The sequence below is a fragment of the Trachurus trachurus genome, assembly GCF_905171665.1.
Source record: "Trachurus trachurus genome assembly, chromosome: 19".
Classification (NCBI taxonomy): domain Eukaryota; kingdom Metazoa; phylum Chordata; class Actinopteri; order Carangiformes; family Carangidae; genus Trachurus; species Trachurus trachurus.
In genome coordinates, this window is record NC_139913.1 from 25,155,818 (window position 1) to 25,173,595 (window position 17,778).

General features: G+C 40.8%; 1 protein-coding gene across 1 annotated transcript in view; it reads right to left on the reverse strand.

The window, feature by feature from the left end:
- The window catches only part of LOC311002364 (zinc finger protein 385B-like), a gene marked incomplete at both ends in the record, with an annotated part of 57,106 nt that overhangs the window by 7,664 nt on the left and 31,664 nt on the right, over window positions 1–17,778 (reverse strand). The window contains 2 exons of the mRNA XM_083993716.1: window positions 2,006–2,113; window positions 8,420–8,574. Coding sequence (XP_083849842.1) covers window positions 2,006–2,113; window positions 8,420–8,574 — 263 coding nt within the window. The remainder of the gene's footprint in view (window positions 1–2,005; window positions 2,114–8,419; window positions 8,575–17,778) is intronic.

Sequence of the window (17,778 nt, forward strand, 5' to 3'; positions counted from 1 at the left end):
AATGCATTACATCCAGCAGATAGGAATCTCCATCAGCTTTTCATTTGAGCTATGACTTGGGCCACATGATAAATGTAAATCCAACATTCACTCTCCTTTTCTCTGTCTCTGTTAAAGGGATAGTTCACCCAAAATTCAAATTTCACTCATTATCTACTCACCCTTATGTCGACTAAGAGCTGTGAGAATTTTCAGAGTCCTCCGTGCCTTCTCTGAGTTACGGGGGGGTCCGCGCAGCAGTATTTGTCCATATAATGGTTGTCAATGGATACCAACTTTCTTCGTCCAAAAAGACACACCAAAAAACATCCAAATACCTCCATACTGCTCGTCTGTAATGTCCCTCTGGTATTGAAGCCCCAACATGAGAAATTGTTCCGCCGGTCAGTGCACTGACACAGGAAGAGCAGTGAACCAAGACACTGGGAGCTTCCACTACAACAAGCTTGAAATATAGACTTACTTATTTTTTTTCGGAACAATTTCTCATGTCGGGGCTTCAATACAAGAGGGACATTACAGACGAGCAGTATGGAGGTATTTGGATGTTTTTTGGTGTGTCTTTTTGGACAAAGAAAGTTGGTATCCATTCACAACCATTATATGGACAAATACTGCTGCACGGAGCCCCCCGTAACTCAGAGAAGGCACGGAGGACACGGAGAAATTCTCACAGCTCTTAGTTGACATGAGGGTGAATAGATAATGAGTGAAATTTGAATTTTGGGTGAACTATCCCTTTAACTGTATAATCAGGCAGGTTACAGTCTTTTCAGTGGAATCAGTTGCCTGTGGCTGAAATGATGCTGAGAAAGCAGAGAGACTGAAACTAAAATAGTTAAAGTTATGGACTGTATTTCATAAAAACATTGAGATGAAAGATGCTAAAACATTCATTTTTTTTGGAGGAATATTGATTTGGACAGATTACTTACAGTATGCTCATGGCATCAATTCATAATAATCCTTCACTGATGGACTCAACATAAACAACTGTAAACTAAAATAACTAGTTACAATAAACGGTTATCAAAGAGTTTTAGCTGAAGCTGCATTTCCCGTCCGTGACACTGAAACCCACGCACCGCACAAGCAGTGAGAAGAAAACACAAATAGACTTCAAACTTTCTGAACTATTCCTTTAACCAAATTTCTTTGTGGGGTGCAAATTCCAGTGGCTCAGTGCTGCCCCCTGTTGGGACCTGATACCTGCCTCCAACCTGGCATCCACCTCCTGGGTCAAGCAGCTGTCAGCTCAGCTGCAGGCACAGAGAGGGAGGAGGAGAGAAGCTGTTAGCTGAGAAGCAGACTCACACGTCCACCAGAGCACAAGAAGAGAAAGAGACAGATGAGGAAGTCAAAGTAGGAGAATGGTCGTGCACCAGTGTCCTGCCTCCTTTAGGTTTCACAACTCACACAAAGAAGAGTCATTGTCATTCTGCAAGGTTCCTCCTGACAATATAAATGCAAATATGTATAAACAAACTCCACGGGAACGGGAGCCAAAATGAATATGAAGAGAGAGGTGTGATAAGGAGAAAAAAACCCAGAGAATTAGCTGACTGGTTTCCTTTTAAGAGGCCAGTGGTCGATTAAAAAAACAGAGGTGGTGGAAGTATACTGACTGGACTGATAAGAAGAATAGCCTGTCCAAGGCTGATTTGAGACCAGCAGTATTTAAACATTTTAGGGCGTCTGACTGCAGAAATAACGATAAGACCATCAGGCAGAAATGGCTTTAAGCAAGCATCAAGAGGCTGTGTGAGGGTCAGAGTGTTTAACACTTGGTAAAGAGAGACAATGTTGATTCATTATTTCTTTCACTTTGTTGTATAAAACGTCTCATGAGTTGATTTAATTACAGTCTGGTGACAAAAACATATAAATGTAGTTTCCCTCCTTTCATAAAAAAACACAAATCCAGGCCAGTTTTTGAGATTGTGTTCAGTCCAGTAGCCTACTACAGACAATATGACGTCAGTTGTTGAATAAGTGTCTGACTTACAGTGGAGTTGAAGCGCAGGTGACAGATGTTACAGGAGATGATGGGTTTCTTCTTGGGCGGGGCCATGCCAAAGGTGTGGTTGATCACCGCCTTCTGCACTGGGTCCATCTACGAGGAGAAACACACACACAGGAATATGTGAGTCTCTCTTGTTTCCTTGGGTTGACCTCACAGAATATTCAGAATTAACTTTGTGATACATTGTGGATTATAGTGTAAATAGGTCATTTATTCAAGCACAAATGCCATAAGAGAAAATGGCATGTAACACAAATGCTCTCCCTCGGTAAATCCATATACATACAAATCATACACATATTGATGTTTTTGACATTATTTCCCTCATAAAGTTCAAGGCAGATATATTTGACCCCACAAAACCATATGTGCACTGGTTAGAAAATGTGTGTGTTATAGTGTTAAGTGTTATAAAGTCCTGCTATAGTTTCTGAGTGGTGTGTTTAAATATTTAGCTAAATTCCACGCTGAAAGAAAACATGTTAACTATTCACCCAATAAAAGGACTGAAGTAAAATCATGTTGTTTCAGTATAGAGACACTTATTTCATGCACAATTATATTTAAGGCAAATTGCTCCCTGTAACTGCTCCTTACCAGAATCTATTGTTCATGCAGACCAGGTTTTATTAATTCACTGAACTGCAAAATTCATTTTGCTTTGTTGTATTGTATTGGATTAGCAGAGACTCATCTGAATAGTCATCTTCAAGTTAGTGAGTTGGCCCCGAATCAGCACAGATACACAAACTAATTATCCAAACTTCACCCCCCATGTTCAAGTCAGTGAGGAACAACTTCTAAGAGCTGATTTACTTGATTAAATAAGCTTGGAGTCATCCTATGATGGAACAGATCATCACATCCAGGTCTTTGCTGATGAGGAAATTGCAGCTCATTTCACACTTTTTAAAAGCACATTTTTTCTGGTCATTTTTTAAATTCATATTTCTAATCCCTACAGTGCAGCAGTGTTAGCTGACTCATATTCTTAGCTTTAGGTGTCAGACAGGATTTTCCCCCCCAGCCTCCCACATGCCATGATGCATCGAGTATGTTCTCCAATTTGTCCCATTAAGGGTTAAAGCTAAAGGTAGATTATGCAACACAGTCTCACTCCCAAGGCGTAATAAACGGACGTTTGGTCAGGGCCCTTTCGCGTTGTTTCCAGATGCTCAAGGTACCCCTCAGCGTGGGACCGGAACGCACAGGGATTTCAATTGATTTTAATGCAATCCCCTCCGCGGCGATATGTGACGCTCAGAGCAAGTGCTCCAGCCATCCATTCACTCCTATTCCGATCCGGCCGCGGTGCTGAAAGACGCCGTGAGCTCCCCTCCCATTGGATAACTGATCCTCGTACCATTTGCAGCTGAATTCGTATATTTATACAGCAATTTGGCCGCAAAAATAACATTTCAACATATTTTTATGACATTTCTAACGAGAAATGTGTGTTTTACTTTCAAAATCTATGTTGAACGAATTCAAATTATATTTTGTTTGGCAAATTGAATCTGTTAAAATGTGTACAATATGTTAATTCAGCTTTCTGGCCATAAAAACAACATTTCGGGATATCTGGCATTGTTTGAGGACATTTCTAGCGAGAAATGTATGTTTTACTCTCTAAATATATGTTGAATGAAAGCAGATTGTGTTTTATTTGTCCTGTAACAATATCACAGCTTGTGCTTGTGACTGTAGAGCCGCTTTGGGCGTCATGTTGCCATAACAACGGCCCGCAGAGACTCGTTCCGGAGTCAGAATCATGGTGCAGCTTCCTCATAATCTGATGACAGATTATGAGGAAGCTGCACGCTTTTCAAACCTGCTCAGCAATGTAAACTGCAACGTGACCTCATTTTAACCGACAGTATATTTATACGAAGGATTCAAACGATTTACAGGCCGGACCTATTTCTCCAGCCGACAGGCGGACAGCTTCCGCGTTGTTGCCGAGGATGTGACGTCATTGCAACGGCGCCACCATAGACTGCGACACTGCCATCTACGGCGTCTGGACGGAACTACAACAGTGTGTTTTGTTAGTCAGTTGTGATCATGAGGAGTGGAAATTAAGCCATGTTGATTTAATTCAACAACATGTGAATAAACAGTGAGGAATCAGAACAGTTAGACAGCTCTTTTTCAACAAAGTCCAAATAATTCAAGTAACTCAAGTCATATAGGCCTTTTTTTTTAAATTCCAGAAAACAACATTTCTCCCCCCTTCTCCCTCCTCCCGCCCAGGAACCTTAGTTTATAATATAGTGTAGAATGAACCCATCCACTGTAGTAATGTTTATGCACAACTGCACCACTTTAGCCAGCTCCTTTATTTCTGTTTTTACATTGGACAAACTGATTAAGGCTCCATTTTCAGGAGACACAGCTATTCTTTAATAACTTCCACATTCGTTGGGTTACGTTCAGAGGTTTATCAGGGCAGGGCCTAGGGTCATCCAGTGTTAGCAATTACAGACCCATCTGACCTTCACAGGGGTCACAGGTCAACTTTTCATGTGAAATTTGACGATATTTGCTATTATTTCAGGCATAAAACACCAATACTTGGAGCCGAGAAGCTGAAATGTTAGCTTCTAGTCCAGACCTTTGAGCAGATTGAGCGTGCCAAATATCAGGGCTGTGTTCCACTCAGAAGTGTCCAAAATGGCCAAAAAGCAGTGTTCATTTCTAATCCTTCATTGTGTACAAGACTAAATTCAACAGATAGTCTTTAATAACTTCCACATGCTTTGAGCTGGAAGTCTGAAAGTTTCAGGGTTTTGTCAGGGGCCTAGGGCCACCCATTATCTGCAATTTCAGACCAATCCCACATTCAGAAGGGGTCAAAGGTCAAGGTTTAGTGTGAAATTTGACGATTTTTGCTATCAATTCAGGCATAAAACACCAATACTTTGAGCTGGGAAGCTGAAATCTTTAGATTCTAGTCCAGACCTTGGAGCAGATTGAAGATCAGAGCTGTGCTCCACTCAGAAGTGTCCAAAATGGCCATGGTAAGTGTCAAAGGTCACAGAGGTCGAACATCAAAGTTAATCCTAACAAAACACACACGCTTTAAGTAATCATCATGAAATTTAGATGAGTTGTATATCAGAGAGTCCTCTATCATTATATTGTATTCCCATTGCTCTGGGGGCCACGGGGGGCCCCTGGGGGCCACTTCGCTTTCCCATGCTCTCACAGATTTGGGTGTCGGGGTGATGGATAAGGGCCTCACAATGAGTCCACCGGCCAAGTTTCAAGTGATTCGGTTGGTTTTTATGGAAGCAGCGGCCTCCTGGAGACAGAGGAATGCGGCTGTTTGAAGCCCCGCCTCTCGAACAGTAATGGCTCAATCAGGACCGAACGCACATCAACACGTTCGTCTTGGGCCCCCGGAACCACTGATATCAAATTCAGAACTGTACGACTTTTAGAAATATATTTCATCCATTTCAGCTTTTCAGATTCAGAGCCTCTCAGACTTAATGCCTGAGAGACCTTCTGAGTCAGAAAAGCTGAAATGGATGAAATATATTTCTAAAAGTCGTACAGTTCTGAATTTGATATCAGTGGTTCCGGGGGCCCAAGACGAACGCGTTGATGTGCGTTCGGTCCTGATTGAGCCATTACTGTTCGAGAGGCGGGGCTTCAAACAGCCGCATTCCTCTGTCTCCAGGAGGCCGCTGCTTCCATAAAAACCAACCGAATCACTTGAAACTTGGCCGGTGGACTCATTGTGAGGCCCTTATCCATCACCCCGACACCCAAATCTGTGAGAGCATGGGAAAGCGAAGTGGCCCCCAGGGGCCCCCCGTGGCCCCCAGAGCAATGGGAATACAATATAATGATAGAGGACTCTCTGATATACAACTCATCTAAATTTCATGATGATTACTTAAAGCGTGTGTGTTTTGTTAGGATTAACTTTGATGTTCGACCTCTGTGACCTTTGACACTTACCATGGCCATTTTGGACACTTCTGAGTGGAGCACAGCTCTGATCTTCAATCTGCTCCAAGGTCTGGACTAGAATCTAAAGATTTCAGCTTCCCAGCTCAAAGTATTGGTGTTTTATGCCTGAATTGATAGCAAAAATCGTCAAATTTCACACTAAACCTTGACCTTTGACCCCTTCTGAATGTGGGATTGGTCTGAAATTGCAGATAATGGGTGGCCCTAGGCCCCTGACAAAACCCTGAAACTTTCAGACTTCCAGCTCAAAGCATGTGGAAGTTATTAAAGACTATCTGTTGAATTTAGTCTTGTACACAATGAAGGATTAGAAATGAACACTGCTTTTTGGCCATTTTGGACACTTCTGAGTGGAACACAGCCCTGATATTTGGCACGCTCAATCTGCTCAAAGGTCTGGACTAGAAGCTAACATTTCAGCTTCTCGGCTCCAAGTATTGGTGTTTTATGCCTGAAATAATAGCAAATATCGTCAAATTTCACATGAAAAGTTGACCTGTGACCCCTGTGAAGGTCAGATGGGTCTGTAATTGCTAACACTGGATGACCCTAGGCCCTGCCCTGATAAACCTCTGAACGTAACCCAACGAATGTGGAAGTTATTAAAGAATAGCTGTGTCTCCTGAAAATGGAGCCTTAATCAGTTTGTCCAATGTAAAAACAGAAATAAAGGAGCTGGCTAAAGTGGTGCAGTTGTGCATAAACATTACTACAGTGGATGGGTTCATTCTACACTATATTATAAACTAAGGTTCCTGGGCGGGAGGAGGGAGAAGGGGGGAGAAATGTTGTTTTCTGGAATTTAAAAAAAAAGGCCTATATGACTTGAGTTACTTGAATTATTTGGACTTTGTTGAAAAAGAGCTGTCTAACTGTTCTGATTCCTCACTGTTTATTCACATGTTGTTGAATTAAATCAACATGGCTTAATTTCCACTCCTCATGATCACAACTGACTAACAAAACACACTGTTGTAGTTCCGTCCAGACGCCGTAGATGGCAGTGTCGCAGTCTATGGTGGCGCCGTTGCAATGACGTCACATCCTCGGCAACAACGCGGAAGCTGTCCGCCTGTCGGCTGGAGAAATAGGTCCGGCCTGTAAATCGTTTGAATCCTTCGTATAAATATACTGTCGGTTAAAATGAGGTCACGTTGCAGTTTACATTGCTGAGCAGGTTTGAAAAGCGTGCAGCTTCCTCATAATCTGTCATCAGATTATGAGGAAGCTGCACCATGATTCTGACTCCGGAACGAGTCTCTGCGGGCCGTTGTTATGGCAACATGACGCCCAAAGCGGCTCTACAGTCACAAGCACAAGCTGTGATATTGTTACAGGACAAATAAAACACAATCTGCTTTCATTCAACATATATTTAGAGAGTAAAACATACATTTCTCGCTAGAAATGTCCTCAAACAATGCCAGATATCCCGAAATGTTGTTTTTATGGCCAGAAAGCTGAATTAACATATTGTACACATTTTAACAGATTCAATTTGCCAAACAAAATATAATTTGAATTCGTTCAACATAGATTTTGAAAGTAAAACACACATTTCTCGTTAGAAATGTCATAAAAATATGTTGAAATGTTATTTTTGCGGCCAAATTGCTGTATAAATATACGAATTCAGCTGCAAATGGTACGAGGATCAGTTATCCAATGGGAGGGGAGCTCACGGCGTCTTTCAGCACCGCGGCCGGATCGGAATAGGAGTGAATGGATGGCTGGAGCACTTGCTCTGAGCGTCACATATCGCCGCGGAGGGGATTGCATTAAAATCAATTGAAATCCCTGTGCGTTCCGGTCCCACGCTGAGGGGTACCTTGAGCATCTGGAAACAACGCGAAAGGGCCCTGACCAAACGTCCGTTTATTACGCCTTGGGAGTGAGACTGTGTTGGATTATGAGTGTCTGCTGCTTCACCATTTAGAGCCAGACCATATATATACAGAGAAGTGTTATATTTGGGATGCCATGATCATATGTTTACCGCTGATCAGAGATGAGCAATATTGAGATTCTGCCAATGGAGTCGTGAAATATTTTCCTAAACAACATGACTGCCAAGTGCACATACCGAGAATAGTAAAGTTGTTTATATAACACATGCTTCACAGTTTAATATTCCCCCCTCAGTTTATCTTTGACTGTTTGACTCTTTTTTTCTTCAGAAAACTATTTTTTATGATCTATTTCCTGCCTCATCATTTTGATCAAGTTGACAGCCACTGATTTTGAAGACATCATAAGAGACTTCTAGTTGATTTGAACTTATATTACTTTTAACACACATTTGCCGACTTCAGTTCAACCTTGCATTGCCTTAAGACAGAAAAATGTTCCGTTTCTGTTTGGGGGTTGGAGATATTTTCCCGCTGTAGCCTCCTCCTGATGTGTGTGGCATCTCACCGTGTTGAAATTGGGGAAGAGGCTGAGCGGCGAGGAGCCATTGACTCGGAGCGGCAGGAAATGCTCCAGCTGGGCGTGGGTCTGCGGCTGGAGGGCTCGGCCCGGCAGAGGCAGGGAGCCCAGGAGCGGGTGGACTTGACTCTGGGACAGTGCACCTACAGCAAAGACAATCACAAGCACATAAACACATCTATGTGACAACTGTTTCCTCAGTTGTCTTAAATCAAAAGAAGCTAAAAAATATTTTGTGGAAAGCCACCGAAGCCACACATGCTCACACAGAAACATGAATACAAGAAGACTCCAGCACATATGAAATGAAGACTTGCTCCTACAGCGAATGATTCACTCAGAAAAGCTTTAATTTCTTTGCTAATAGCAGGAGATAAATGATGAGAGCCTTTGTGTGGCCTTTTCCTGCTTCACAAGGCCATAGTTTATCTTGACAAATGTCTCTGGCCTTCAAACACAGCACCACTTACACAGTGTGTAACTGTGTTGTTCGATTTTCTCACTCAGATGAAGAGTGACTGAAATTTCACTGAGGGTTGAGGTGAGTTGATGGTACCCTTACCAGTATTTATTTATTCCTTTTTGCACCAATTTTCTACTGCATGCAAAAATGACTTTACCTCTGAGATGTTTTTTTTCTTTTCTTCTGATGAATCCTAACAACAATTTTCTCCATCACATCTTACTTTGAAAATGTCCTTCACATGACCTCTCATCTCGGCAAAGATCATTTTGGTTGCTCTGAATGCTTTCAGACCACTCATGCTTTAAAAAGCAGCCATGGCACTGACCTTTGTCTAGACCCAAAGTAAACATTAGTGTGCTCACATTAAAATGTGCACTGTCGTACGTACGTCAATGGAGATTAGAGAATATCTGTAATGCCTGCACTGAAAGTCCTGAGGTTAAGTGTAAAAGGTCAGAATACAATAATAAAATAAGTAATAATCAAATAATAGCTCTGGATCAGGTTTATATGTGCATGCTACCTCACTTTAAACACACACTGACTTTTTTAAATCAGACTTATATTTATAATCGGTTGCATATCAGCAGTTGTTTATTTATGAGTGCTTTTGTTAATAAGGAAGTTATAGTTAAGGCTGTAGCACTATGATTTATCTGATGTTAATACTTATGAGACCTGTAGTAATAGTTTTCATCAGTATTTTCATTTGATGGGTTGTGGCTGTGCTGACTTTTCCTCTGTTTAATATAATTACCTTTTCTTTTGTTTCTGCAGGTGATTCTACATTTCCCTGAATGACAAAGAAAGCCTTGAAAATCCACTTTTCGTATTCATTTCAGTTGTGCCCGTACAGCTGGAAGGCTGCACGCTGCAGTAAAAATCATGAATGTGTACATGTCTGTTGAATGTCTAAATTATGAGCAGCTGACTTCAAAGAAGAAAAACGTAATTCAAAGTTAAGTATTTTTCAGTTTTTTGCTGCCGACACACCATTTTCGCTGTGGTTTGAATATCTTGAGGTAAAATATAACAAAGTCAGGGATGTTACATTAAAAACAGCCATCTGTGTTTATATAATGTAATATCAGGAGTTTGTCATTCAAGTGAAAGACAGAGTTAGACTTGGTATGGATTAAAAATGCGCGACTGGAGAGGGTGGAGGGAGGTTTGGCCTGAGCTGGGTGGAAATTGTCACGAGGAGGTTGATGAAATGGCTGAAGGGAGAACTGGCTGGTAGGTGGCTTCTCCAGTATAGAAAAACTGAATGAAATGAACTGATGATGGAGGATAAAGAGAGATGATTCACTAACTGGCTTCAGGAGAGAAAGGCTATGTGGGTCATATTCAAAAGTTATCTCTTTTGGATTAAGATAACAAATAACATTGCATACAAATTGCAATTATCAAAACATATAGAGTGAAGGACTGTGGCAGCATATAGTGGCAAAATATACCATGAAGTGTAACACTGGACAGAGAGTGAATCATTACTGATGTTATGACTTCACCAACAAGAGAACAATTTTCCCTCAAATTTTCTGCTTTTATGTTGTGGATTTCATGTTTTATCTCTGAGGAAGAGGCAGGTTTGAAAGCCCTTGAGCAGCAGCATGTTTTTACTAATCTTGTTCCTTATTCAAAATGGTTGTTGAAGCCTGAGCAGAGGAGAGAGACAGAACAGAGAGGAAGGAAGTGAAAAGAAACAACAATCTTTTCAGATTCAAAACATGCTCAAAGATGTTTGATCGACAGCGCTAAATGTGATTTTACCAACAACACAATAAGATGTCAGAGAGATTTGTTTGATTCTTCACATGCAGGTGAGCCAGTGTTTACTACAGGAGAGAGTCAGCAGAGCAGCAACAGTGTAACACACCACAGCACATCTTGTTTTACTATTGCCTACAGCTACAAAATGCCTCGAGGTACTTTTTTTCTGACAGTGAATGTAACAAAAATGTAAAAGCTTGGTATTATTTCTTTTAAACCTCAGTTAGAGTAATCCAAGCATCCAATGCCTCACACGGAAGTGAAAAATGGAAATGAATTTTGGATTATCAAACACAAGTCTACTGCCGCATTATAGCAGCTCTGTGAGGCTGAGTGTTACTGCTCATTTCCAGTCCACCAACAAGACAACGCTGCCTCAAATAGATGAACTACTAAAATAAATTTAATTCAACAAACAAACAAACACTGAAAATCCTAACACTTTAGAAAAATGCTAAAGGCCTGAATATGAAAAGGAATGAAAATAAAGAGTCCTCTGTAGTTGAGGAATAAAAACATTTTAAAATAGGTGGCAGCCAGCACTAAAAGCAAATAATTTTTTAGCTTAATAAAGCCACATTATTGAAGATTTCATAATTTATTGTCTTGTCTTTTTTAGCAGAGTTTATTCTGTTTATTCAAAGAATTTACACCTACTCCAGTTTACTCCACAAGTGTTTAGATTAGCATTTGCAATGAGAAGCAGTGATTATAATTATTACTGTTTATTTAATCCTGCATGTGTAATGTGCTCAGACCTCCCTGGTAAACACACAAACGCAAAAACACACACACAAGTAACATGTGTTCACTGATTGAATTTGTTTTTGATGAATTTCATTCTCATTTAAACGCCCAACCAGGACTGTTGATGTACTGATGCCAATACAGTCTATTGAAATTGTGTTACACTGAATCAAGAGCCAACGACAGAGTAGCGAGAAATGAAAGTGAGAGAGACATTGAGAGACATCTGCAGGCTGATGAGTTTTTTTTTTTTTTTACCCTCTACTAGGCTGATGTGCTTAATCTGCTGTCAGTATGACTTTTGGGGACATTGATTCCGTCTTCTACACAAATCTGAAATTGATCTCATTAATCTCCTACGCACATATTCACAAAACACATCAGGGCGAGACGTTTAATTAACTGCATTTTGCTCTGAACAAACTGGAAACTGACATCGTCTGTGAAAATGTATCCAACATCTGGAGACAAGAGGACCCCGGGTCTGACACGACTGTACCTTTCAACTTACCACTTATATCTATTCTTTAAGCGTCACTAAAGCTTCAGTCAAAAGAAGACTGGCTAAATCTGTAGTAATATTAGTTTCACCCAACCATGCTAGGAATGTGTTAACAAGCAGGCTTTGATTAGTTTTTATAAATAGTCACTCATCACTTTAAAACTTCATCAGCTCACAGTCATGAACTCGATTAGAGCATCCACAAGCCGAAAGGAAAAACATTCAACTCAGAGATTAAGTTAACCATCTAAAATCTACAGTAAGTCCAGAGAGCATTTTTCTAATAGACCACAATTTCAAAAACTGTTTACAAGCTACACCAGACTTTAAATTACTTTTTGTGAAGATCCTCTATTAGGCGATATGCATATTTTGCATTTGTAAGATTTTCCCAGAGCCTAGAAGATTGAGACCTTTTTTTTCTCCCATAGAAAACTTTCTTTGTTTTATGTGCCAGCCAGATGAGCAATTTTCATTCAAATGATACCTTGTACATCCATGGCAGCAAAAATCATTTCAATGCAGTGGCTACGCCAGGTAGGTACCTCTGCATTCATCATGTGATCCACATTACATCCACGGATGGAAAGTAGCTAGTAAGCTGGATCCGGTAGGCATCTCTTCTCATTTCGAGACTAATGTTATTTTGCACATTGTCCCTGATACAAATTAAGGCCTATCCGAAAAAAACATTTAAACCATCCACTATCTATTGGAAAAGGATGAGCTCTAAAAGTGATTGGTTTGGTCCAGTAACACTGTGTTTGATTATTTGATCCATTCATGTGTGTGGGAAACCGGCTCAGCCAGTGGAAATCTGATGTAAATGTTCTCAACTGGCTCCTCTGAGCGCGGCCCTTCATTGTGCATCCTCAGGGCTGTGGAGGCTTTTTGGTAAATGCACCATATGAGCAGCTTTTCCCACCGTCCCCCCACTTCCCCATAATGAATCCGAGGCCCTGTCCGTGAACGCATCCTGTCAAGCTTCATGTTCTTGCCCTGCACAAATGTTGTAGCCTATGCTGTTTTCAACTGACTCACTCAACTGACTTCTTTTAAAATGTTTTTTTTTTTTTACTTTCTTTTTAATTTTCATTTTGCGACAGCAAGACAAGCTCATCAAAGAAATAACACAAACTCACAGCCTTCCGCTGTCACAAAGCACGACATACAGAGAGAGAGAAAAAAGAAATGTGGATGTGGGGGCCGGGGGGCGGGGGGCATTATCTTAATTTACACCAATACTTATTATTGATGGCCACTCGCAACCAAAAATCATACTCAGGGGGGTCCACTCTTTAACAAATTCATCTAAGGTACCTTGCAACACATGGGATAGCCTTTCATAAGGAACAATTGATAACAGCTTCTCATACCACATTGCTAATGTAGGCGGGTGCACCTCAAGCCAAACATGCAGAATTGAAAGGCGTGCGGCATACAACATAATGTTCAACAATTTGACAGTTTGAGCAGACAAAGACAAAAGATCGATACCAAGAATACACTGTTTAGGATCCATTACCATTTTAATGCCAAGGAGCTATATCATTTATAGATCGAACTGGTACGACTTCACGGTCGGAAAAATACGAGTTTCCTTGAACGCACCATAACAGTCCTCGTCCCTACGTCGCCACATTCACGGCGTCCCTTGGCTGCACACACAGCCCTGCATGCCGTTCTCTCTCCTCATTGGATAAAAACTGTAGGATACGATAAATGTTTTCTCTTCGGCTCAGAGCAGAGCAGAGTGACTGAGAGACCCGTGTTTCAGTCCAAACACTCTATGTAAGTGATTGCTGTCGGAAGATACAACTATTTAAGACTTATATTAACACAAATATATCACTCACTTCTGCTTTAAGTCTTACTGCCAAAATATTGGCCAATATTTTAGAATCTATAGAGGGATTATATGTTTACCAACAAGTCAGGATGCGTGCGCAACCTGACTGCAGAAAGAACCGGTTGTCATGGTTACCTCTATGGATCTAGTGTAGTCAAAGTGGTGTTAGCTAGTGATGTTGTCAGCCTACTACAACAGTTTATCACCTACTGATGTAGTGTGTGTTTTATACATAACGGCAGGAAAAAAAACCCCAAAAAACCGTCAGGATGGAGGATGGAGTTTGTACCGCGGCAACGGCAACTCAGCCACGGGACAAGCAATAGACTCTGACAGCACGGCGTCGGTCATCGGTAAAAACAACACTGTGCATCCCTAACGTTACCTACAGCTATTTAACACACAATCATGTTCAGGAAAATACACGATTACAAAACTCAGTGTCTGTGAGGACTGAGCTGCTGCCTGGTCAGAGAGGGAAGAGACGGACCTGTCTAAAGTCTGGAACAACTGCATCCTGACCCCAACTGTAACGATACCTGCATGACTGAGTATCTTAACATGAATTAATCTCAGCTTGCTTGCCATTAGTATGTGACCTCGTCTTCAGTCACTGTCGTAGTAAACATTTCACAACTCATTGGCTGCAGTTATAACGTTACAGCTGTGCCTGTGGGCATATTTAGCTTTATCACCATTCAAACCAACGTGTCTAACACGTTATATTGCTCGAAATGAATCGCCAATGTACTATTTTCTCTCTCGTTTGCCTTGAAAGGGGTGCGAGTTGACGGTATTCTGTAAAATTTGCGCGTTTTGTTATTTTTATCAAAACAATTAGTGCAACTAACAGCACAAAAAGACCTGATCACGGCTCTTGCTGCTCTCTTTCTGCAGGCGACATGCGCAGTAGAACGTCAGTGACGTAGGCGTATAATCCCTCTATATTTTGAATTGATAAAGGTCTATATGAGGAGGGGTTATCCGGGTCTTTCTGTTCTTTTCGGTATTACCTTAATAGTGGCAAAATGCATCAAATGTTTTAAACTGTGATGGCTACATGTGCTAACAGCATGAGCCTACAACTAAATCACTGATTCCCAACCCTTTTTGGCTCCCGAGCCCATTTTGACATCACAAATTTCTGACAACCCCGCCACGATCATGTGCAGTCACGTGATCACAGCTGTCAATCAAGATGTGCCAGCTCAGATATTTTTAAATGCTGCATTTTATTTGAACTCGATTTATATTTGAGAAAGTGAAAGTATAGAATACAGTTGTTTAAGATTGTCTGTGGTGTTTTTAATCATAATTTTAAAAATAATAGTAATCAGTTAACAAAACATTTTAATCAGTATTTTTTTTTCAATTACTAGACATTTCAGGTGACCCCATTTGAATTCCAGGTGGCACGTGGGGTCCCGACCCCAAAGTTGAAAAACACTGAACTAAATGAATGCAATGAGCATCCTCACCAGACGGCGGTCACCTGGCACTGACCAGTTTATTAGATTAATGTGTATTATCATGATGTCTTACTGTAAGTAAAATAATGTGATGTCAACTTCTAATGTTAGAATAATAAACTCTTTGGGATAAGGAGTGTAAAACTTTCAAAAAGACGCTAGTGTTAGCCTTAACGCTGACTGACTGCATCCAGGACTAGCTCCCACTGACTTAAGGATAACCTGTACCAACTGATTTCAATAAAATCTTTCCAGGCTGTGGAGAGCAGGTATAAGCTAGTTAACTGCACAACATGATAACTATTCAGGTTAGAGTGGCACACAAACACGCTGTTTAAATGCATTACATTTGCTCTCATCAAACAGAAAACAGTCTAAACAGAGAGTTGCGCTTGTGTCACTTCTGATTTCTCTCCACACTGTGAGTATTATTCATATTCCACACATTAAAATGAGCCAGTTCCCACTCTCTAATCTGTATCCACTTTCTTTTTCCATACAGGAAGATAGCTTCTTTCATGGAGGCTGGGGGTGTAGGTCACAGCAACCAACCTTCCCTTATTGAGAAGGGATAAAAGATTATGAGCTGGAGAAATTATAGCACCTTAGAAAAAACTGGGGGAAAAGCTTAATCTCTATTATTCTCAGGATTAGTCTCTGGGTGACTCAACATCACAGCAATCGCAGAGGGAGAGAAATGGCATCTTTCCATGAAGTGTGGAAAAAAAAGGGGGGGGGGCTTTCATAGCTGCGAATCGGAGGATAGGCTGCTTTGGCTCGTTTCATGGTGAATGCGTTTCCTAGGATCATCTGTCTGAACCAGCAGGCTCTCTCTCTCTCTCTCTGTCTTCAGCCTGAATCGCGGTGGTGTGGAGGCATGCTCTCATTTCTGACACCTACCAGCCTCCCATGATGAGCCTCCTCTGTGTGGCGTTAATGTTTTGTAACATTAACATCTGAATTAGTGCTTTTTCTTCATTTCACAGGATATGATGGGAAATGGTTTTGCAACAATACACGATAACGGAGACTGACTGAATTAAGGGTGGGAGCAGAGTGACTAAGACGGTCTGGTGTGGTGGAGGCCATTCTATAGCAAGTCAAAATACAGAAGGGAAACTTCAGGAGAGTGCAGATTATTTTACTCCTATGGGAAAATGTTCATACTATTATAGACATTATTCAAGCTTTAATTCTCAAACCAAGCTCAGTTTGGCCTCCATAAGCCAAAAGGACTGAATCACCTTGACCTCCAGTTCCTCTTTTATTCCCTCTTCAATCAAGTCAAGGTTTATTATATTTATTCATTTGCCTTTTTTGTAACCTCCAAATGGGACAAATGAACAGTAGCTATATAACATCTTGTTTAACCTATAGTGATTAACAACATTGCTCCTTTTTTGTCTCCTCAATTTAGAGAAACACATGTGGAAATGTATTTATATAATATCTGGTGTTGACATCAGGTCCTTAACACATCATAAATCTGAATATAGGCCCAAGGTGCCATTTTAACGGCCTGTTGAGATGGTTTATATTAGCACTTTACAAAGAGCCTCTAATCAAATCTCATTATATTTTACAACCCACAGCTGTAAATAATATATAATAATAAGAGATTTTATTACAGAGAGTATTTCAGGCACATACCATACCATACCAACTTTATTTATAAAGCACTTTAAAAACCCAGTGGACCAAAGTGCTGTACAAAATCACACACAAAATATACAATTGGCATAAGACACAAAAAGTACATAAAACACAACAGAAAATAATAAAGAATAAAATAAAGTGCATTTAAAATAACACTATACAAAACAAATAAACAATTAAAACATAGCGCATAGGTGAGTCAAACAATAAATAACCGACAGCAGAATAAAAGACATCAGTTAAAAATGGGGTCAAAGGCTATGGAGAACAGGTGAGTTTTGAGGCGCTTTTTAAAAACATGCAGCGATGGAGCTTGTCTGGTATCAAGAGGCAGGTCGTTCCATAACTTTGGTGCCACAACTGAAAAAGCGCGGTCCCCTTTAAGTTTGGTGGTCATTTTCGGGACTTTCAGGAGCAGCTGGTCAGCTGACCTGAGGGGGCGTGTAGGGGCGTAAGGTTCTAACAGCTCAGAAAGGTATGGTGGGGCAAAGCCATTAAGAGACTTAAAAACAAATAAAATAATTTTAAAATTAATCCTAAAACGAATGGGCAGCCAGTGTAGTGCAGTTAAAATGGGGGTAATATGCTCACGTTTATTTATGCCGCTTAAAAGGCGTGCAGCAGCATTTTGTACCATCTGAAGACGGGTGATGGCGGATGCGCTAACCCCTACATATAAGGCATTACAATAGTCAAGCCGACTAGTTATAAAAGCGTGGATGGTCATCTCTAGGTGCTGCCTTGAGAGAACATGTTTTATTTTAGCCAACTGCCTCAGTTGGAAGAAACTTGACTTCACAACTGCTGTGATCTGACTGTCAAGGTTTAGCCCAGGATCCATTTTTATCCCAAGGTTTTTGATAGTAGGTTTTGAGTATTGGGCCA